The sequence below is a fragment of the Anarhichas minor genome, unplaced genomic scaffold (assembly GCF_050575085.1).
Source record: "Anarhichas minor isolate MPS153535 unplaced genomic scaffold, ASM5057508v1 ptg000003l, whole genome shotgun sequence".
NCBI lineage: Eukaryota > Metazoa > Chordata > Actinopteri > Perciformes > Anarhichadidae > Anarhichas > Anarhichas minor.
Window position 1 is genome coordinate 16,700,798 of NW_027466449.1, and position 23,253 is coordinate 16,724,050.

General features: G+C 43.0%; 3 protein-coding genes across 7 annotated transcripts; 1 reads left to right on the forward strand and 2 right to left on the reverse strand.

Moving 5' to 3' along the window:
- Positions 1-177: 177 nt before the first annotated feature.
- Positions 178-10,006, reverse strand: nr2c2 (nuclear receptor subfamily 2, group C, member 2). Of its 5 annotated transcripts, none has more exons than XM_076100167.1 (15): positions 9,701-9,990; positions 8,214-8,298; positions 7,866-7,942; positions 7,495-7,695; positions 7,301-7,406; positions 6,944-7,156; positions 6,607-6,763; positions 6,398-6,488; positions 5,537-5,682; positions 5,099-5,276; positions 4,561-4,682; positions 4,327-4,466; positions 3,584-3,721; positions 3,380-3,485; positions 178-2,467 (listed from the first exon to the last, which is right to left on the reverse strand). In XM_076100167.1, exons 3-15 carry the CDS (start codon positions 7,935-7,937, stop codon positions 2,293-2,295), a joined length of 1,845 nt encoding a protein of 614 aa, XP_075956282.1. In that variant the 5' UTR covers positions 7,938-7,942; positions 8,214-8,298; positions 9,701-9,990; the 3' UTR covers positions 178-2,292. The 5 variants fall into 5 exon arrangements, 4 of the variants coding, with proteins under 4 accessions (XP_075956282.1, XP_075956292.1, XP_075956310.1 ...); XM_076100177.1 differs by having other exon boundaries at positions 6,977-7,156; positions 9,701-9,940; XR_012956192.1 differs by lacking the exon at positions 178-2,467 and having other exon boundaries at positions 4,295-4,466; positions 9,701-10,004.
- Positions 8,531-14,134, forward strand: b3galt4 (UDP-Gal:betaGlcNAc beta 1,3-galactosyltransferase, polypeptide 4). The gene has a single exon (XM_076100209.1). It carries the CDS (start codon positions 12,123-12,125, stop codon positions 13,236-13,238), a length of 1,116 nt encoding a protein of 371 aa, XP_075956324.1. The 5' UTR covers positions 8,531-12,122; the 3' UTR covers positions 13,239-14,134.
- Positions 14,135-15,098: 964 nt separating this feature from the next.
- On the reverse strand, positions 15,099-21,998 carry wdr46 (WD repeat domain 46). Its single transcript, XM_076100237.1, has 14 exons — positions 21,841-21,998; positions 21,414-21,563; positions 20,571-20,651; positions 20,358-20,470; positions 20,146-20,233; positions 19,974-20,035; positions 19,454-19,558; positions 19,206-19,356; positions 18,162-18,397; positions 17,476-17,629; positions 16,339-16,486; positions 16,014-16,204; positions 15,764-15,877; positions 15,099-15,661 (listed from the first exon to the last, which is right to left on the reverse strand). The coding sequence occupies exons 1-14, from the start codon at positions 21,895-21,897 to the stop codon at positions 15,542-15,544; spliced, it is 1,770 nt and encodes a 589-aa protein (XP_075956352.1). The 5' UTR covers positions 21,898-21,998; the 3' UTR covers positions 15,099-15,541.
- Between the last annotated feature and the right edge of the window lie 1,255 nt (positions 21,999-23,253).

The following is a 23,253-nucleotide window of genomic DNA, read 5'->3' on the forward strand; positions in this document are numbered from 1 at the left end:
TCAGCGAGTCCTTTGAGAGAATGAGAGGTTTATAGTTTCTATATTACAAAAGCTACATTTCTTTGTGGTGTGATGTTGTCCATGTTGTTACCAAAGCTGTATTTAAGAGTGAGGATTGTGATTCATAGTTTCCTTTTAGCTTTAACATACAGGTATTAAACAAGAGACTCAGTCGTGTCATGTTTCATACTTAATTGTTTATTTCTTGAATAGCGTGCGGCCTCGGAGAAGCCAGCCTCAGAGACTGGAATGCTGATACAGGAGCTCCGTCGTTATTACATCTGTTTTATATCTTCATCGGTGTGAGGTAGAAATGTGGGGTTGTGACAAACTTCAGCAAAACATGGATGTTGTTTCTCAATCTCAACGTTTGAAGAAATGACATTGTACATGAGCAAAAAAAAAACAAAGTATATTTACATAGTATAAAATTTAAACCATAGGATACTCCACCGAGCTGACGTTTTCTCATCTAATATCCTCTAATGTGTTAGCTGCTCATGGTTAATATTTTAAAGCCACAACATTTAAATTAACATTTTGTCATACAGCATTTAATAAAATGCACTTAAGCAACTTCTTCATGCACTGCAATGCACTATAAAATTGATAACAATGCTCCTTATCAGGGCAGACGGCGACAAGATTATAAAACCCGGCTTAGAAACATCATGCACTCATTTTAATGAAACTACATGTACAAAGGTCATCTCACAACAGCGCCGTTACAAACAGTCTGTGTGGGTTTTAAATCCCAAATATTACAAGAGACATATATATTTCACGAGACATAATCCTTCTTTACATTCCCGTTATCATTCACGATGCTGCAGATATTCTGAAGCATTAATCGGGTGAGTCGAGACATCGACGCTTCCCAGAAAATCTTCTTTGTTTTCTTTTAAAATCGGGGAAACCTGCCCAAAAGTACTTTAAGTACACTTAGTATGCAACGAGCAAATTTGTTCACAACAAATCAAACATTTTAGAAAACATACAAAACACAAAGTCTTAGTCAGCATGAACACAGCGGAACAGAAGCTGATTGATGTGCAGTTAGCGGAGTACAAATGTAAACACAAAGTACAAAAACAGTAGCGTGGCTACACATACGCAACATTTATGAACCAAAATCTTTAAGATAATCTAGTTCCTTTAAAAGAAATAAATGCCATCGATAAATACACGTATAGAAAATGCAGATTGAAACTGGCGGGACAGAATGAAAACACATATAACTGATTGTCGTAAAGGGGAAAGTGATGAGGCGATTGCACCGGTTATATTAGCAACATATCCGTGATAATGTCAAGAAATAAATGTACCTAAACATGGAAACACTCCCAAAGTTTAAATCTCCGAGATGTCATCATGCGGCTGACGTGGAACTGGATGAAATGGGATGTCGGTCGTGTCGTAATGCACTGTGTGGTCGATAAATGCCATGAGAGCAGATTCCGGATCAATTCATTGAGGTTTGAGATTGTGTTTGTACCTGATTGGAGTTCTCATTCCAACTATTATTTAAACGTATTTAAAGTCAAGAGCTGTACATTAATGTCTCAACGCCTCTGAAGAAGTGGTGTCGGCCTCAGAATTGGAAAAAAAGAGAAAATGATTTTGATGTTTCAATGAATGAACAGTCATACTCTACTTTGTAAAAGCCTGAATTCTCAATTTTTAACAGCACGGCCACTAAAATACCTGTTTTATTTTACGCGCCAATATTACCAAATACAAACATAAACTAATAATTTACAGATTTAAAGTACACTTGAAAAGTAAGTACTTTAATGTTGAGACTTTAAAAAGCTGAACTTTCACTTCCACGTGTTAGATTTCTGTTTGAACTTGTTGATACGGCTCATCGGGTATCTGCAAGCTGAAGCTAAACTATGTATGTGATCAACATGAGCGCGTGGGAAGGCTTAGAAAAGACTACAACCATGTGAAAGGCTGATCAGCCTGAAGTGCCATTAAAGACATTAAAGGAGACGAGCACAGCTGCAGAGGATTCCTTCTCCGTTCAGCTCAGAGCGACTGAGTTCAGAGCCACAAGTTCAAGAGCACCACACTGCGTCCGCTCCAGAACACATTCCAACCGTCAGCCTGGCTTTTCGATCCTGGATTATCTTAATCTACCAAGGAGTCCTGAAGGACTTCGCACCGTGCATCGTTTAAAAAAAAAAACAAGGGGCCTCTGCAGGGTTTCGGACCGGTGTTCAACGGTGAACCCCGAGACGAAGAAGAAGAGTACCTGAAGTGAACCCTGGGGTGAGGGGGGGGGGGGGGTCATTCTGCAGGGTCACAATCCTGGCTGTTGTACTCAGCCGTCTCCATCTTGAGGATGTAAGGAATGATGCTGTCAATAGAGACGTTACCTATCAGGCCGGTGAAGAAGAGTTCCTCCGTGATGCCCGAGTTCATGAGGCGCAGGGCCGGGAGACGAGTCAGGATACGGGTCAACCTGGAGACACGAGCACACCTCGAGTCAGGCAAAGACAGACTGATATCTCGTCTTTTGAAAATAAGGTTTTCTTGTAAGCGCAGGATTCTCACTCTCTTCTAGAGATTGTTTTCCATATTCAGTGATCTAGCTAGTAGGACAGGGGATAGGAGGACAGGAGGGTGGAGGACTAGAGGACAGGAGGAGACAGGTGGACAAGAGGGTGGAGGACTAGAGGACAGGAGGACAAGAGTGACACTGAGTGAGTCTGTTTTTTTTCCTTTCTTTACAAACTTCACTCAGGATTGTTATTTATTTTTCCTTCTTGAGATTTGTTTCAGTGAGATATTAATGACTTTATATCGTGACTTTGTCGATGCTGTTCTAGACAAAATATTTAGTAAATATCTACATTATAAATAAATTGTTCTCCTGTTTTTAAAATGATACATATGTGTTAAATCATGAAAAAGAACCGAGTAAAATCCTAAACATTACTGTTGTTGCTCTAGAAACATTTAGTAATATTTTAAATATAAATGAATTCTAATCTGTTCTTAAAGATAAAGACCTGAACTGACATCGATATCATCCCTTCTGACGTGCTTAGAAATGAAATGGATCAGAAGAATAATGCAAACACACCCGCAGATTTTCAGCACTTCACTTTATCTTGAAACTACTTCTACAAAAGTTAAACATGTCATATAGGGACTAGCACAGTAATAAAGTACAGCTAGTATTCAGTAACGGGTAGTTTATTGGTCCTCACACCACTTTAAACAAATATGTGGATACATTTTTACCAACTCATAATATCTAATACTCTTTATTATTGTGAAGATTAAACTACATATATGGTGAAACCTCTTTAACTACCATCAGTACGGTGGGAGGTTGAGCTGACTGGTTGGATTGGAGGTGTGAGTGTACCTGTAGCTGTCGTCTGGGTACGTTTTCTGCACGTAGTCCTGCAGCTCCATCAAGGCTTTCTCCTGGAACTTCTCAATCTGCCCGCTGCTGTCCACACCGGGATGATCTGTCAAACACACACACACACACAGGTCATTCATTCAAATCACTTTCAATTATTTTTATTTGACCAATAAAAAGCTTGAGTGTGTATGATTAACTCACCCGGGCTGAACAACACTATTGCTTTCAGGTAGGCATATTCGTAGCTGTCAGTCTCCAACCTCGTCATGCTGTTACAGAACTCCTGGAACTTCCAAATGTGCTCCATCACCTGCTTCACCCTCTCCCCCGAAAGCTTGTCTGAGAGAGAAGAAAATGTTTGAGGTACTAAGATTCATAATTTACTCAAAGCTCAATCTAACCAGGAAAGTCTCTTCAACAAACTAGAATCACCGCCTCGAGGTTGTATGCCTCCTCAAAGTTGCAGTATGTCATAACTTCATCATTTTATCCTATGAGACCACAGACTGTATGTAAGAAGTGGACGTAGTCATCGTGACGTCACCTATTGGTTTGTGGTCTGACGTTTTGAAGCCTCGAGTTCGGCATTTTGGCCGTCGCCATCTTGGCTTTTTACAACCAGTGAACAGAAGTTATATTTGGAAAACGGAGGAGTGACGTAGAGATGTCGTATCATTTACTAAATGAACATCATGCTGTATTGAAGAAGACTTGAAACTAGAGATTGAGACCATAAACTCATGTTTACTGAGGTAATAAATCAAGCGAGAAGGAGAGTCATTTTCTCATAACAGGAGTCGCCCCCTGCTGGCCAATAGAGAGAATGCAAGTTTAAGACTGCCACAGCAAAAAAAAAAAAAAAAAAATCACATTTCTTTACTCCCGTTTCCAATGTATGCGTGTGTGTCCTACTGAGAAATGATGGCGAGGTCTGAGGTCCATACCGTCCTGGATGCTGCTCTGGAGGTGGTTGATGATGGCAGCGAGGATGGTCGACAGGTTCATATCGTGAGCGCACTGAGCGAGACCCAGAGTGAACAGCTCATTCCAGCAGGCTCGCACCAAGCTGGTGTTTGCCTCCTGACTGAGAGCGACAAAGGCGGGAAAAAAATAGAAAAGTGTGAGCACGTATAGACAGACAGCGGCGTTACGTCTCCCTGTGTCCAACGCATTCTTACCCAAGAGCTGAGAAGGCAGGGATGGACCTCGCCCAGTGCATGGAGAGGAAGAGAAGTCTGGATGCTGACTCACAGATGTAGTGTACGTTCAGATACTCGGGCATGGGGCTGGGCATGGTCAGCTGGACGAAGAGGAAAAGACCAAAGAGGACATATGAGAGAAAATGATGCGAGTTGGGAGGAGAGCTGAAGCCTATTTTCCATCGAGAAGCTTTTAGTGTCGTTCTTTGCTCTTCTTTAAATAAAGAAATATTCTCTAGTTCAGATATTATTGATGCTATTGCAGCATCTACGCTAACCTCTTTGGGAGCCGCCATTGTTGTTTTGATTGTCACAGGATGCTGATTGGTCCGCTCACTTGGAATTTCGTGTGATAATGTGATCTTGTGTGATCTCGTGACATCGTGAGAGCCCAGCTGCCGTGCAAGCTGAGCCCTTTACCTCTCTTGTGGACAACTCAGTCAACTCATTAACAATAAATCTCAAGTGTGTGTGTGTGTGTTATTTAACAACAGTCGTATGAGTTGACTCCACCCACCTTAAAGCCGACATGGCTGTCTGTGAGCAGCGGTCCTTCCACCTCAATGATGGGCGTCTCCTGGTCTCGACCAATCAGCTGGATGGTTGTTCCACTGACACACTGCGGCTTATCGGCCAGACTCTGTCCGACACCTACGTCAGGCGGGTTGAAGACTTTGGCCAGGGTGTCAAAGGCACTGTGACACACACACACACACACACACACACACCTTTAAATGATAGAAAACTCTCTGCAACATAAATACAAATGTGTCTTAAATAATGTTGTTATGCCTCTGTAGAGACAAACATGCTCAATTTTAAATAATCTGCTCCTAAAGAGGCCCCTAGCTTGACACAAGGTGCCAAGAGCGACCAAGAAAAGATGAGAATTCATTGAGCGTTAAAGATATTTCACACAACGACCTCCTCTCCTCGTTGTGCACCGCTCACTGACCGTGTTATCTCGCTGGCGGACTGCTCCTCGTGCTGGCTGTCTGAGGTATCACCGTTGTTTAGATTCTCTCTCAGTGAGTCGCTCAGGTTGGCGAGTGATGTCACGACATTGGCAAGTGTCCCCAAGTCCCCCTGGCCAGGGTCCATCTGAAGACAATCAAATACGTCAGCTGAACCGGCAAACACTACAGACACAAAATAGGTGATCCTAAACTGGGGCAAATCATAATAATGTGTTGCCTGCTATCACATGGGATGAACAGATGCTTCTTAAAATGTATTAAAAGTGCAAACACTGTACAGATTAAGCCAGATTTTAGGGTGGAATCTGTCGTCTCTGTTGCAGTTTGAGCAGTTCCACGGTCCTGATTCCCTCATGGATGCTGTCTAAAGATCCATTATAAACTTTAGGGAGTTTATTCTATTATCATTGGAGTTTTACATGTTGTGGCTTAATCTGTAGTGATGACTCAGGACTGCTGTGATATAAACCTGAGCTTCACTGTGGAGCAGACATCTTCCAGCCATCTGCAGCTCCTCTCTTCATACTTTCTGTTCATAGTAGAATTGCAAGCAATGCTGCCTTTCTCTAGAGGCTCCGTGCTGACATAGAGTGTAAACATAAAAGTTGCATGTTCTGGCAGAAAGAGATTAAAATGTGTACTGCGAGTTAATACACAGTACGTGATGAATAAAAACAGGTTTACAGATTTTTAAGCTAAAACCCTTTTATTTTGTTGACCCCATAATACTAGAAAGCACCAAATAAAAACAGCCTCACAATGCAACACGCCCGTCTGAGAACAGCAGCAGAACACACAGGCAGATGTTATATTCACTGTAGCTGCAGTAACAGCTGTACCTTTGAGTCAGTGGCCAGCAGCAAAGTTCCATCACTCTGGATGACCGGCTGCTGGATATTAACCAGCATGCCCTGGTCCAGCAGGCTGGACCTGCACACCAGACACAGAGCATCATCAAAAACCAGTTCACACAACAACAACAACATCATCAGCTGAGAGACAGAACAACAGATCCTGAGGTTCGTCTGCAGGTCTGAGTCCCACTGACCTGGACCCGTCTGTCTCTGTGTCGGAGATAAAAGTTGGCGTTGCGATGAGCGGACTGTTCAGGTCCTTGCGAATGTAGATCTTTTGGGTGGAGGCAGCACAGTTGGCGTGCCTCTCTCTGGGCACTACGTCGATGGGCTTTCTCTCACTCTGGACAGCTGAGAAGAAACAAAGAGAAACCGTTACGACGACTGTTACTGTCTGTGGCAGGCGAGAAAAACGACCCCAGTGCACTTTGTCAATGAAAAATAATCAAGACTACCTTTTAAGGTTGTTTTTTTTGGAGGGGAACTGAATGTTTCTTTACTTTTCAAAACCTGCAGATAACTTAAAAATACCTGTTTTCTTTCTGGATTTGGACTCAAACTCACAGTCAGTCTTCATCCCCATGTTAAGGCATTTCTTCAACCGACAGAACTGGCAGCGGTTGCGGTGGTGTTTGTTGATGACGCAGTCCTGTTTACTGCGGCAGCTGTACGTCAGGTGCTTCCTCACGCTCCGCTTGAAGAAGCCTTTACATCCCTCACAGCTCACCGCTCCGTAGTGACGCCCTGAACACAGAGAGAAAAACTAGTCAAGACGGTGTGAGTCACTGTGTGCGTGTGGGTGAAACAAAACACATCCGGATACATGAGCCAAAAATGAAACACCCAGATCCTCACATCAACAGGCGATGCAACTGTAAGCTGTGGTACCTGAGGCCTTGTCCCCACACACCAGACAGTACTCCACCGGCTGCGGTCGGCTCAGGTCCCCTGACTGCCCCAACAACCGTTCCATTGACACTGGATCTGTGACGATCTGAGAAGCAAACACAAATATCAAGACCACGATATTGCCAATAGCATCCTGGTATGAACCAGGGGGTGATGTTATGGGGCGTCTGTACCTGTATCCTTCCTGGCATCAGGCTGTCTGCAGCAGTGAAGATGAGCTGCTTGGTGTTGTGGCTGTCCGGTGAGGCCAGGATGACCTTGCCGGCCCCCGAGCCGTCAGTCGTAGTCAGAATGAACTGCTGCTTGGGGGCGCTGGACGGCTTCATCGCCGTCACTATCTGGATCTTCTGACCTGTCTGCTGGTCAGTTACAATCTGAGGATTGATGGAGACGGAAAGAGAGATAGGGAGAGGTGGAAATCAACAGCCACCGACATGGGGGTCGAAGTAAAAAAGAGAAGAGAGTGACATTGACGGTGGAAGAGATACGTCACGCGTCGTAACATCAACTTGCTCGTCAGTGTCACGTTCTCTGGAGCTGTTACCTGTATTCGCTGTGGTGTTGCAGCAGGCTCAGTGGAGACGACCTGAAAGCGCTGTGGAGACTCGCTCATCATGGAGTCTGAAGGAGAGGAAGACACCTACAGTTTGAAACACATTTTAACAAGCTTAAACACATACAACTTATGATTAATAAGTCTGCGACGCACATGTATTTTACTTGAGTTTGTGTAAGGCATAAACATTTGTCTAACTGTCTGGAGAACTTGTCTATAGAAGGTTTGTCTCTATCCACGGACAAGAAAAGCAGCAACCCAGTATTGTACACTTCATGTGGGTTACATGGGACAACTCAGACATATGTCGTGAACGTCCTCCTCTGCACCGCTCACCTCGGCCTCGTGCTCAGAGTCCACTTTCTGCTGAGAGAGCAGATTGAGGTTGGTCGTCATGATGATGTAAGGTCATTAGTGAGGTCTGTTTGGAAAGATGCCACAGATAATCAACCACAAAAGGTGCAAACTGTCACAGAGGAGCATGGCCGACGCTACGAAGGCTTTAGAAATGACGCATGATGATGTTGATTGAAATACAAAGTTTTGTATGTGACGAATCTTCTCCATGATGTTTAGACGGGACGTTCTGTCTGATTTATGTGAATTTATGTGCTGTAGCACAGACATTTGTTGTTGGGATTACAGTTTTTCTCCATTGCTTTAACACACTGTTAAAAACACACAAAAAAAATGTCACTCAAGACCGCAAAATAAAAACAATATAGAACATCAAATCAGAAGTTTGCACAAGCCATCATTTAATTGTGATGAATAAAAGAGAAAATTTAATTAAACAAATATCTATATTGTGTCATTACCTTCATATTTTTTCTCCCACATCTAACCTACTTTAATATTCTAGCGTTGGTAAATAGTTTATCTGTTAAATCCAGCCTCCGCATGACTGCAGGGATGTCACCTGAAGTGGAGTCTATGACATATACTCCTACTCATCAATTACCTCCTAGCACAGATAGGCTCTGTCTTTGTTGGTTTGTAATTATAATAAAAGGAACACATTTTGACAGCATAAGTGAGTAAACTGATTGATGTGCCTGCAGCAGCAGCTCCATATGCTCAGACCAAAGGGGCGGAGCCTGCTGCAGCTCCACATGCTCAGACCAAAGGGGCGGAGCCTGCTGCCTCGTATTCTTCACGGGTTGGTCTAACAGAGTGCCCATCAACTCCTCCCTCCACCAACGCGTCACAACACCGAACAAAATGGACAATCTGGCTGACAGCCAATAATAACACTGGAGAGACGAATCTTATGATAAATATATTGGGGGAGCAATTCTCTTTTTCCAGGTGGCAGAGCCAAGACGACTGTCGACATCCTGGTGGTAAATGTAAAAAAATGCAGCGTTGTTGAATAAAGTAATAGTGATTTCAACACACGTATTAAGTCCCCGAGAAGGCAAAGGTAAAAGGGTCGAGTTCATCTGTAGCTTTCCTGCATTAGCTAGCCGTTTAAGCTAACTAGCTACTTTAACACAAGCAAACTGCAATCAACGGCTGCAGCACGATAACGACTGCACCCGTCTCTCTCAACGTCTGCAGCACGAGCCGACTGCACACGTCTCTCGCAAGTCGACAGTAGTGTCACAAACTCATCATTAGTAACAGTCTGTTAAGGCACATCAGCGTTAGTCGTTTCACGGTCCTTGCCCGGATCCCGAGCTGCCGGAGTCAGGCAGGAAGAGAGCTCCGCATCGGCTAGCTAACAAGCTAACAAGCGAGCAGGAAGAATTAGCTTCGATCTTTTATCATCCGGTATCTCAAGAGAGCTTTCTACGGTTTTCAATCCGTGGACTGAGACTTACCTCCGGGACACGGCGGACACAGATTTATAAATATTATAAAATATTTGTTTTGGTTTTCTTCTGTTAAAGGTCATAGTTCGTGACCCCCGCACCGCCAGCGCGTTGATGATGGTTGAGTTTTTTTTTTGTTTTTTTTCTCCTTCCTCTCTCTCGCATCCCCGCGCGCCTCCAACAATCCCCCCACCCGCCCTTGGCGCGAGCCAGACTGGACTGACGTCATCGTGTCTGACTGTCTATCGACTTTGTTGTCAGTTTATGAAATTAACATAAAAGAAAAAGCATAGCATACTTAAAGACGTGTATTTATGATTCAATGAAAATACAAAACAGACACATTTATCCTGATAAGATGTTACTCGAAAGATGTATAAAATATACCTTTTTATTCACATTGGACTCATTTAGAAGTCTATTTTTGTTTAATTCTATAAGGATTTTAATTGGCAGTTAAGACCACATGCCAAATTCCTTGTATGTTCAACATACATGGCAATAAACGGTTCTGATTCTGATTCTGATGCAATTTAAATAGTTTATTATGTTGTCATGTCTTCAAGTTTCACTTTTTTTAGGTTATTTTGACGTATTATATACTGTGTATTTCTATAACAAAGATTCTAAAAATGATGTCAAGTTCCATAATTACCAGATGTTTGCTACAGGTTTGTAATCACAGTGATTCAATCCAAGCAATTTACAGTACAATAAAAGCACAGACCCTCACCTTTATTCATACTAATTTAAGACAATTTACAATTAATTTACAAGACATTTGCCCCGTTATGCTACAACATACACATATATACATACATTTCTCTGTCATGGTTGTGCCATGCAGTTTTCCAAGAGATAGATCTATAAGTGTAAGCGTAATATATATATATATATATATATATATAAAATAAACAATATGTTTATGCCAGTAGGAAAAAGAAGGCACATTATAACTTGTATTCATGCATTTAAATGTTAAGAAAATACAAATGCAATCTGGTTCCAAAAATCAGTGTGTTAATAGTGTTTTATTTTTATTTTTTTTAATAGTGACGGTAAAAGAGTAGTTTTTTTGTGTGTGGAAAAACACATCAGACACAGATCATTGCACAAAGCAGAGTATCTTCGCCCTAAATTTACTGTCTGAAGTCTCCAACTTTATTCACATGTGTAAAAACAGCTTACCTATTTGCCTCAAGATCTTTTGTATTTAAACAAATTGGGATAACGTGGTTGTGTTAACACTGATCAACATCTAAATAACATATTCAATAAACAGATTAGTCACTTTTCTACGTTTATTTCCAGTGGTGCATTGAGTTAGATCTCTGCAGTAGAGAATTACTTCCTATGTGCCTGCATTTACATAAACATCTCTAATATTTTATGGAAATATTAGGACTTTATGGTCCAACCTCAGCAAAAAATATAAAGTACCTCTGAATGACCACTAGATGTCGCCCTGCACCACTAGGTGTGGCTGTGCAGGAGAACAATCGGCGCACAGCAGAGATTCATATTCAAATGACCGTGGTGAACAATAATCCCAACACTTACTAAAATAAAAAACACTTGGGTTGGTCATGTTTCCCCTCATTTGATTTAAGGTTTGTACATTGATTGCATTATTGGCTACAGTTCATCGATCATCTAGATCCCTGTATAGAATAGATGCGTCGCCATTATTTGCCCATATTGCAGCTCTATAATCAGAATCTGAGGCTTTTAGCTAGAGTATAATAATAAGGTTTCACATCTATAAATTTAATAATAATTTGATAATTTGACTGAGGTAAAGTTAGAAAGATATTGACAGATTAGGACATCCCGGTTCAATAAATCGTGAACGAAACGTTGCTAAAATACAAACGACGTTCACATAGGCAAATATCTAACCGATAATTTGCCTATGTGAGCTATATGTGATCCTCAGCTTGATGACAGGAAACCCGCTGATCAGAGAGCGTCGGAACGTGGTTTACAAGTTCAGAATCTATAGGCTACTACCGATCGTTTGTCACATTTTATTTTTTCTGACGCAATCGACCTTTGACATTACATTGTAAAGAATCAGGGCAGATGTAGCCCCGGGGCTGCTGCCGAATCGACCGTTTTATTTGCGCAGCTGAATGTCCCGCTTTTGTGAAAACCAGACTGGGCTGCAGCATCAACACAAGAATACCAGCTCCTTTCACCGCATCCTCACCCGAGGCCGGTAGCTCTGCTCCAGCTCCAGCTGCTGCGCGTTACCTGCAGGTCTGAGCAAGCAGCGTTAAAGGAGATCGAGAGCAGAAGACGCGTATAATGATGGCGCATGGATTTTAACCGTGGAGACATTTAGGAGGACCGGTGAGACAAGGGCGAGTTGTAGCCGACAGCAGCAGCTGCGGCGGTCTTCGGAGCTGCGCAGCGGTAGTGGAGGTAGGTCATGGTCGGACGGGGACTACGGGCATGTAAGCCCCGGTTTGGGAAGCGAGGGAGCAGGCTCGGTGTTCTGCCTTATCTGTGCGCGGCGGTAGCGAGCGCGGCCCTGTTGGCTCTGCTCTTCGTGGACTTCATCGAGTCCTGGGCCACCTCCATCGGCATGAACACGGCGGTGGAACCGCACGCGGGCATCATCCCCCCGCAGAGCGTCCCCCCCACCCGTCCCGAGGAGTTCCTGCTCATGCCCAGCCCGCTCGTCTGCCAGCGTGCTAAGCCTTACCTCATCACCATGGTTACCTCGGCGCCTGCCAACCAGAGGGCGCGCCAGGCCATCAGGGACACCTGGGGGGGGGAGGTGGAGGTGAGGGGCCTGCGGGTCATGACCCTCTTCATGGTGGGCGTGGCGTCTGACCCTGGGCTGGCCAAGCTGATGATAGAGGAGGCCAGAGAGCGAGCAGATCTGATCCAGGGCCGTTTTCTGGACACCTACTCCAACCTCACCCTGAAGACCCTGTCCATGCTGGGCTGGGCCCGCCGGTTCTGCCCTCAGGCCCACTTCATGGCCAAGGTGGACGACGACATCCTGTTCAACCCCAGCGCCCTCCTTCACTTCCTGAACAAGAGCCGAAACCCCTACGAACAGGGCGACCTGTACCTCGGCAGGGTGCACCTCCATGTGGCCCCGGAACGTGACCCGGAGAGCAAGCACTACCTTCCTTCAGGGGCCTACCCTCCTTCCGTCTTCCCAGACTACTGCAGCGGCACAGCCTATGTCCTGTCCCGCTCCGCACTGCTCAAGATTTCCCTGGCAGCCTCTGCGTCACCTTTATCCACACCTCTGCCCCCCGAGGACGTGTTTGTTGGCTTGTGTGCCCGGACGGCCGGAGTGCTGCCCTCGCACTGCCCGCTCTTCTCTGGCGGCCCAGGTGTGCCGTACGGGCGCTGCTGCTATCAGGCCATGGTGTCCGTCCACCACGTCCCACCCAGGGAGATGCTGCACTACTGGGCTGAGGTCCACACATCGCACCCTTGCTCCTGGCTGAGTCTACGCGCTTCTCTGGGGCTCTGCAAGGTCAGGGCGATGCTGGGGTCAGCTCTGGGCCTGGAGCAGGGCTTGTGAGGGGGGCTGATGAGAGGTGGACTCACTGGGGCCGTGCCTTGCTTCAAATACTGTGAACAGCACAAGTGCTCTTTGGGTTGTTGTTTTTTTAGAGCTTTATTTTTTTTAAACACTTATGTTAATCAGCTTTTTTTCTTTTTGCAGAAAAGATGGCAGTATGAAGAATTGTCACAGTGGTCTTTAGACTGTTACAGCATCCTTCATTGTTACTGACACATGTTGTAGATGTAGAACAAACACCGGCATGCTGATCTTATAGCTACAGTGAGGATATATAGCCACTTATGTGATGAACGCACATCGGAGCACCTACACACCAAGTCTGAGATTTCTAGGCTGCTGCCCTATTGACCATGCAGGTACTAAAAGTGTAGATGTTAGTCCATTAAGACGCCTAAATGCATGATGCTCCAAATAGTACAATAGATTACGAAACCACAGGCGTGATATACCCGGTAGGAATAACACATTATCTATTCGCTGAAACCTTTTAATAATGTTCAAAACAGAAAACTGAGGAATTTTCTGTATTGTGTTTTTTTTTTAGTAATAATAATGACATGAGGATAAGAGCAACCCGCCATCAACTGCACAGTTTGGAGACTGAAGGCAGTTCTGGGAACAAGCAGGACTTTGCTCTTCTGCATTTAGAGGCTCGGTTATTCTGCTGCCTCACGTCAACGAGAAAATATAACTGATGTGATGCACAGCTAGAATTGTACTATTTATTTCCCTTTTTCGCTGTAATAGTGAGATTAAACAGGAAGTAGAGTGTGAACGACAGAGTGAGTATATGTTAAAATAATGCCTGTGCTCCACACACAATGTGCACAGAGGAAAAAGTCAGGAAAACCTATTTGAATCAACCGCTGTCACAAATAAACTGCTCTGTATTACGTTTGCCTGATGTCCTCTTTTTGCATACATGAGCACACAGGTCTGCTTTTCTCAACGTTTCACTAGGTGGGGCTTCATCATTTTGGTCAAAAACAGAAAAGAGGATGTGAGTGAAGCCATTGCCTCCTAACCGCCCTCAACGCGGCAAGAATACATTTGTTAAACTCAACCGTAATGTCTCTTTATAGGGATCATGACCCACTTCCTCAAGATGATCAAAAAAACCTTGATGTGAGCAGTTTCATGTGGGAGCTACGGTGGAAAGAAAATGGTTCCTAAATGAAACCGCTCAAATGTATTTGGTTTTTCTGCAGCTTTGAGCACAAGCAGAGTGCCATATTTCAGAGAGAAAGGGAGACAGATATCTTTAATACCAGGAAACTCACACGAAAACAATCTAGATTCAATTTCAGTTTAGAGAAAGTGTTTAAATTCCATGTCGTTTCCCAATTAAAAAATACTGCAACACACTGTTCTCTTAAATGTTTGCGACCGTTTGGCAGTCAGCTCGTGATTAAGCTTCAAGTCTAAAGGAGCCTTTCAGTGATGAGATCTTATTAAAGAGGAATGAAGAGCGTCTCTCACTGTTCTTTTTAGCAGCTCATATCAATTACAGCGTCTGACTGGAAACCAGGTCAGAGATGGTATGAGGAACCGTCAGAGGCAACCTGTATTAAAATCAGGGTTTTCTTGTACAACATTGCAAACTTCTGTTAGACAATGAAGATGCGGTTGCCACAGCCCTTATAATTGCTGGAGCGGATTATCTTATATGACTCAGAAATATGACTTTACCGGAAAGGAATTTTTACGGATTGTCCCTCCTAACGAATTTAGGAGGTATTAAAAAATCTGTGCAAAAATCATTTCTTAAACTCAAGAGTTGTTCTGAGTTACCCGGTGTTGACAATGTATGCATGAGCATATTTTACAGTCAGTTGTAATATTAAATAACACTCTGAATTCAGAGGCTTTGTTTATTATTAATAGAACATATGTATAGAAAACATTTGACACACGCTCAAGTCAGTCCGGCCACAGAAGCGATCCATTCGACAAGTTCATAAATTTGTGAAAAATGCGTTTTATCGGTTAAAAGGAAACAACTTCACACAAATTGTGGATGACACCCACGCGAGCCAGGGCACCTCACATTATCCACCCATGTAGACAGGAAGTGATTCAGGCTACAGGCATTCGACAGAATTGCTCTTTCAATGCACTCAACATTGATTACAGATGATCTGCCACCCATTACAATGAGTCTTCATTAGCACGCAACATTCAGAATATCTGCATTTTGTTTTTTTTTTGTTTCCCCCAGTGGAGAAATGTCTCCTTTATATGAAGTTCAAGGGTCACGCCCACAGAATGTCATGGTTTTGGGCTACACAAAGGGTCCTCTTCTATTTCTTGAATCTGTCCAGAGCAGATTTCTGGCTCGATAACACCGCCTTCTTCTCCTCCCTCTGCTTTCTCTCTTTTTCAATCTCCATTTTGTCCTCTGCAGTTTTCTGGATATCCTCCTGGTGGGTTAAATAAGTCAAGGGAGATGAGCCAAACACTGGCGATGTGGCAAGAAAGATCACAATTCATCACTTTTTTATCTTGTATTCTGGATTACTTACCCTCAGATCCTCATGGGCCACTTTTCTCTTGCGCCTTTCAACATTGCCGGCCGAACTGCGACCTTTTTTCTTATACCTGGGAATAAATTTCTCTTTGGCAAGTGGGTCAAAGCCCTGGGAAGACAAAAAAAAAGAAGCTTTTAGAAAGGTGTGAACAGTAACATACCTATATATATATATATATGAGTCAGTATTTCTAAATGTTTAGATCTGTTTCCTATAATAAAAATGGATGCTCCCAGACACTGACCAGAGCTTGGACCCTGTCTTGGTGCTTCATGTCAAAGGTGGCGCGGTCGACCCTCCCCAGCTCGGTGGGGTCGAGGCTGATGAGCTCCGGCTGGATCTTCTCCAGCAGCGCTTTAACCTCCCACTCCTGTCTCTGCTTTGTGCTGCGGTACGGATTTGCATCCAGACCGTCGAAGTTGGGTTCTCCTGCCCCTGTGAACGTAACGAGGCAGACGGAGATGGAAATAGTGCTAAATGCAAATTAGAGCAGACCAATGAAGGGCTTTCTGACGGCGGCGGTTGTGAGCTGAAGTGCAACCTCGTTATTCAGTCTACTTTTAAAATACCTGGTATGAGCATGCTGGTGAAACCGTCTCCGTGTCCCACCCCAAGGACGTCCTCAAAGGGACAGAAGTGCATCCCCCACACCGTTCTCTGAACTCGGTGAGCCATGTAGGGTTTAGTCACTGGGGTGCTCCACACGTCTCTGTACACCTGCAGGGAGACAGTTTTCCACAGAAGTCTTATTTATCGCCAGGTTAAAAAAAAGAAAAAGTGTACAGTCATGGGTAATTCAAATCAACAATGTGCAAAACGCTTGTTTTATTTGGCCAGAAGAAGTCACTGCAGACGTTTTGAATCCTCGTACGAGGAAAAGCACAGGTTCCTTGAAAATGATCTCTCTTGTCATACACTAATATGTTCCTCTCTATGGAAAGTGTGAAAAGACATGCAGTCTATGGCGACAACTTCTCTCTGAAATCATTGCCAAAATGCTTAAAAGCTATGAGGAAAAAAAGGCAAACACGCCTGCAGATGGAGGTAAAACAAGCTAGCAGGCACGTTAACTTGAAGCAAACATGCTAACCGATTTAATATTACTCAAAACAACGTGTAAAGTCACCCCACCTACTTATTGCTAGCATGCCCCGTGACTTGGAGGCCTGTTCAGTGTTTCAACAACATAGCCGAGATCAGTTTCTCTCATCTTCAATAACTGGTTTTCTAGGAATGTGACGGGACCCGAGCAGATGTTCGTTTCACTGGTTCTATTTCAGCTGTGACGAAACGAAACGACGGGCGGGACAGAAAGTATTGTGGAAACACGCCCGTCATTGTCTTAAGAAGGAACTCTTGACAAAACAGCAGGTCAACTGTGCAGTTTTCAATGTTAAATAAGATGAATGATGCAACAAAATTCATCTGTCTCAGATCAGAGTTTGTCTTATCAGATAGCCATTTATTAGAAAACGTATGCGATTGTTACCAATACAATACTGTGTCTTTTGTTTTTCAATATTATATATTCAATGCGTCTCAGGTTACCACTTTCTCCACTAAACAAGGGTGTTTTTGCTGGCCGTGGTAAATATCCAGCTGTGTTCAATCATAGCAAGTTCTCCAAATGCCCCACTTCCTGTGTGCCAGATGTTTTTTTGTTTTTTAATAAACCATGAATCATGCAGTGAGGAGGGCATAGTGACCTGAACAATGTCCCCCGTGGCCGCAGACAGCAGCCCCCTCTGGCTCAGCGACAAGCAGGATGCTCCGGCGGGGAGGAAGTAGGACTTGAGGACCTTGAAGGCTCGAACGTCGTACACTTTCAGCTTTTTATCCATACCAGATGTCACCATGTATCTGCCAAGAGGAGAACACAACAACAGATCGCTCTCTGGTGGACACTGAGGAAACTGCAGTTTATGAAAAAGTTATTCAGCCTGATAATAAAGCTCTTAACTGTTTATGGATTTCTTCCGACAAATTGTTAACTTTCAACCACTCACTATTGTTCCTGGGGGACACTTGCACTATGTATAATTCATAGACTATTACAATGGAACGCTGCATTAATACCAACATGTGATACACCGCATGCATCAATAGATTAGAGTCTGTTTGTCTTTGTAGTAATTTTCAAAAGGACGTACCTATTTGGGGATTTAATACAACGACTAATTACAATCTCAAAGACGTTTAAATGTGCTCCGATCAATCTGGCACTAATCCAAACTAGCTCAAATGACACAGATCGTATCTAATGGTTTAGTTGCATCCGTCTGTGCTATAATTTTCTTTTTCTCCATAATTACCCACAGCGTCCAGCCTCAAAAAGAGATCCAATATGCATGCTGTCTTACACAAGAAGAGTAAAAGGTTTAAGGTGACTCACGTGCCCGTCTTGTCCACAGCGACAGAGCGCACGCCGCCCTGGTGACACAGCATCTTGACGAGGGCTTCTTTCTGATTGGGCGACCAGAGAGTCACCGTGCCGTTGGAGTGGCCGAGGTGGATGATGGCGTTGTGAGGGTTCTGGCACATCACGTCAAGCCGGCCCCCCTTGGTGCAGATGGCTGCCACCTCCTTCCCCACGGACACGTCCAGGTACTGCAGGAAACCGGTAGCACTCTGAAGACAGGAAGGTTAGTCAGAGATGATTACTGTTGGTGAAGGGAAGTCTGCGGTAAAGCATCTGGAATACAACACTCTGGGTCAATGCGTAATTTATTGTTTGTATTTTCTCGATCTGAGGTTTAAAAATTTGATTTGCACATTTAAAACTAAAATATTAACAACACACTTTCTGTATAATTTACACAAAAGTCTGTGTACAGACTATTAAAAGAGATAGATGTTTTTCTGCACAGTTGCAGATAAAGATCAGGTTTACACTGATGTTATTATTGTTTCACTATTTGAAGAATCAAATTCCAGTGATTTTTCAGACATTTCCAATAACTCCAGAGCGTTGCAAAGTCTAAAAGTAAAATCTGTCAAGAAGCCATCACTATCTTTAAGTTTTATTCATTAAATAGTTTGTTTGAAAAGACCAACTCGATTGATACGCTAAATCAGTAAATCACGCTGATTTTCTTCTAAGATTTGTATTTTTTTGTTTTTGTTATATCTCTGGTGTCCTTTATGAAGACGAAGACGTTCTAACTCCAGAACTCGCCTGAAAATCATTAAGTTTTCTTCAGTATGAAAGAAATTCAGTGATAGTTGTCAAACTTATAACAACCAAATATAAGCTTGGAAACCGTCTCTATTTCGTCTGAATCTTTTAACCAAAAGACAACCGCTATCAACTGTGCGTGCGATACGTCACACCAGGGGTTTGTGGCAAACTGTGACATTGTTATGCTGATAATACATTAATATTAAACATTCATGACATCGTGTTCAAAACCTATGAGAACGGTTTTAATGGACACACCGCCGTTGCGAGCAGGAAGTGGTAGGGGAGAAACTGCATACGGAGGACGTCGTTGAATTTGCGGATGCAGTGAAGCTCGATTCCATGGGAGTCGTAGATGTGCAGCCACTTCTTCTGAGCCACCGCATACATGGCCTCACTGTGGAGCCACCTACACACAGAAACACAGGAAATGATTTGGGATTATTTAGAGACAGGATCGCTGGTAGGTGAAGCGTGATTATAAAGCTGTGTGGTAGATGACTTACTTTACATCATTGACAGTCTCCATCACGTTTATCTCACACATCAGCTGTTTGGACTGCCAGTCGATACAAGCAACATGGCCTCTCCTCCCACCAAGCAGCAGCTGACTGAAGGGAAGAAAAACACACGATTCAAACATTTAAATCAATATTTCTATATGAAGAGGAAAGGACTCGCTTGTCGTGATAAAGTGTGCCGCTTCCTTCAGCTCTAAGGACCATATAAATTTATATTATCTATAAAGCCCGATACCACAAATATCCCTCAAGGGGCTTTACAATCTGTACAGCATACGAAACCCTCCGTCCTTAGAGATTATTGTCCATTTGGATATGGAGGGTTTATAGGCTTCTTGCCCCAAGTGGCAAAAAAAAGCTAAGTACATGTTTAAATATAGAAAAATCTGGAGAACATTGTATCCAATGATGCGCTAACTGACTCATGTTATCAGCTATGGCAGCAAACCCTAAAACAAACACGTCACACATTGTTTTCTACGAGTACGGAGAGTGAGATACTGACCGTCCAGTCTTGCTGTAATCCGCTCGATATGGTCCAAACTGAGACAGTTTCAGATTAAAATACTGAGGAGGGGAGGGAGAGAAGAAATTAATATAGACTTTTTTTAAAACCAAGACCATCCAGCACTTATACGTCAGAAGTGACATATTTCTACATCGAGTTTGCGTCCCACCTTTGTCCCAGATGATATATCAACAGAATCTGCAATGTCCTCCTGTGAGATGGTACAAGTGTCCTCGTCTTCATCTCCTTCTAGAAACCTGAGATTAGAGGAAAACAACGTCACCACCAGCAACACCGTAAAGTTACATTTGTCATCATTTAATCTCTCTCACGTCATACACTGTGACATGAAGCAGCCAGACAACATTTAGAAGAAATTACCCAGCATCCTCTGGGAGTAGGAGGTCAAGACGAGCCGCTTGTTTCTGGGCCATTTCTGAAGTTTCTTCTGAGCGAGCGATCATGTCCTTCAGCTTGTAATTCCGGCAGCGAGGCTGTGACGAGAACAACAAAGGAATGAGATGCTGGCCAACTCCATCTAACTACTAGACTTAGTAAATAAGAGACAGCCGGGGGGGGGGGGGGGGGGGTTACCTTCTTAGTTTTTTCTTTCCTCTTGAACTTCTGCAACCTGTCTTCTGGAATAGGAGCAGTTCCAGGGAAAGGGTCTGGTTTCTGAGATCAGAAGAAATACACTGGATTTACTTTGTGAAACATTAAGATGAAGGGAAATGAATGTAGAAATTAGAGATATATTAATGTGATGTCAACATCTGAGGGTGAAAATAGATATTTTTGGGGCTCTGCGATATTGCAGTATAGATTAAATATCATCATCCTTTGGTCGCAACGCCTGCTTCAGTTAAAGGGACACACAACTGTACATTCAGTACAGTACAGAGTCTCACTCGATGTTAATATATTGCCTCAATTAAGAGCTGGAACAGGATGAAACTGAATTTTGTATAACACTGTAAGCAGGCGTGGAATAAAATTGATTTTTACAAGCTTAAAGTTACTCAAGTAAAACCAAAAGGGTACAAATATTTCATCAAACCGTGGATTTCATGAGTTGTTAAAAATACATCTACCAACATACAACCTATACCTTTATTAACCTGACACACAAACTAGGTGTGATATTGTGCATACACGTCCATATGCAACATAGACTGATCCTTACCGTACCAGCTAATATTAAATGACCCATACTGCTAACTTGTGTTTTGGCATTACGTGTAATTTGCACCTCATTGTTATTTCATGCATGCACTTTTTCTTGCTTTGTAATGTCCAGGAAAAACAAAGTTATATATATATATATATATATATATATATATATATATATATATATATATATATATATATATATAAAAAGTGATATTATATAGATATATTTCCAACCTCTCTTAATGACAGGCGCTTCCATTCTCTCACCCCTGATATGATGTCTTTTCCATCTGCTTGGTCTTCACTTTGTTTTCGTTTCGTTGCTCTCTGTGTCTGTTGCTCCTTCTGTTCAGTCTGCTCTCCGTCTTTCCCCACTTTGTTTCCATCTTTCGGACCGTCCCAGTAACGAGCTGGAGGCTGTCGCAGAGGAGAAAACGGGCAGCAGGTTAACACAGCAGCAACTTTGACAACAAGACAGAGTGTCTCCATCTGTGCCCCAGGAACGGTGGGTTCAGCCTCGCCTCCTGACGGACCCCAGCACACACGCGCGCTGCTAGCGTTAGCTGCGTGATGCTAGCAAAGCTAACGCTTACGTCGTGTGCGTCAGTTAGAGAAGCACCGCGCTATTCTCTCTCTCTCTCAGCTAGTGACACAAAAAGTTAGAAACTCTGAATAATGATTTAATCGTGGTTACCTTCTTCTTTTTCTCCACGTGTGTAACACTCAACGCTTCGTCGCTGGGAGACGCCATCTTTGTTGTATACGTTTTTAACTTCCTGTGACGTCACTTCTGAATGCTTCACTTCTTCTTCTTCTTTGAGGTTTATTGGCGGTTGGCAAACAATGAATTGGTACGTTACCGCCACCAGCTGGTATGGAGTGTGGATCAGGCTGTATAGTACTTATATAAAAATTTAAATTCAAAAATAAAATAAAAAATAAACAAAAAACACAAAACAACGGGCTCATATTTTCTTAATAATATTAATGAATCTAAGATATTGAAATAATACTTGATAACACTCACTTTTTGCAGAATATCCACTATATATAACCGTACCTCCATCTTGCCGAGGTCTCCAATCAGCTGCCCTCTTTCCTGCTCATGTTTCTGACATTGCACAATAACGTGTACTATTGTTTCATATTTCTGACATTGCACAATAATGTGTTCTATTGTTTCATATTTCTGACATTGCACAATAACGTCTTCTATTGTGAAAAGGGAAGATCTACTCATGAACCAGACTATGATTCCTGGCGATCTGGAGTTGAACTATAACTAATACTGCCATATCAGACCTTCACCAGTCAAAGAAAATACTGGAAAGTCTCTTACCTCCAGCAGCTGATGTGGTCAAACACTTGAGCCCTACTAGTTTGCCTGCTGCTTATCTCCAGTTGCTTGATTCTGCTTACGGGGCAGTTCAAGATGGCGATGAGCTCTATGCCAAATTCCTGGATACATTTCAAGATGCTGGTGAGAAATCATCCGCGTACCTGCAGGGCCTTCAGGTAATGTTAAACCTAGCTGTGAAAAGAGGCGGCGTTTCAAATAAAGCGGTCAACAAACATCTTCTCACACAGTTTTGCAGGGGATCTCACTGACCTCCAGTTAAAGCTACTGTTGAAAGATATCCAGTTTTACTTGATCTTTAAATGTGTCATGACACACAATAAATCTTGTCACTAACAGGTTGCAACACATTCACAGCTGTACATTGCCCTTGGGTCAGTTTTTTTTTTTTGAACTTCCTCTGAAACTATTTCTGAAAATGGGCCAAGATTTTTTTATCTCCACATATCAGGAAAGGAGTGTTTGCCAAGTGAACTATGTCTTTCATTTGCCAGAACAAACCAGAATAACATAGCTAGAAAGTAGCTTTCTAGTTCTTCTCCCCATGTGATGCACTTTAAAGGACAATAATATGTTTTAAGTTGAACCCATGCACACTGTGTAGACATTTCCTGAGATGGCTGACGTTGTTTGAATATGCATGCAGTATGTTCAAGCCCAAAGCTTTTTGGGGAAAATGACTGTATTTTCACTTTGTAATGCTTGAAAAGAACGAAATCAGGGTATGGAAGTAATAAAACTTATTTTCAA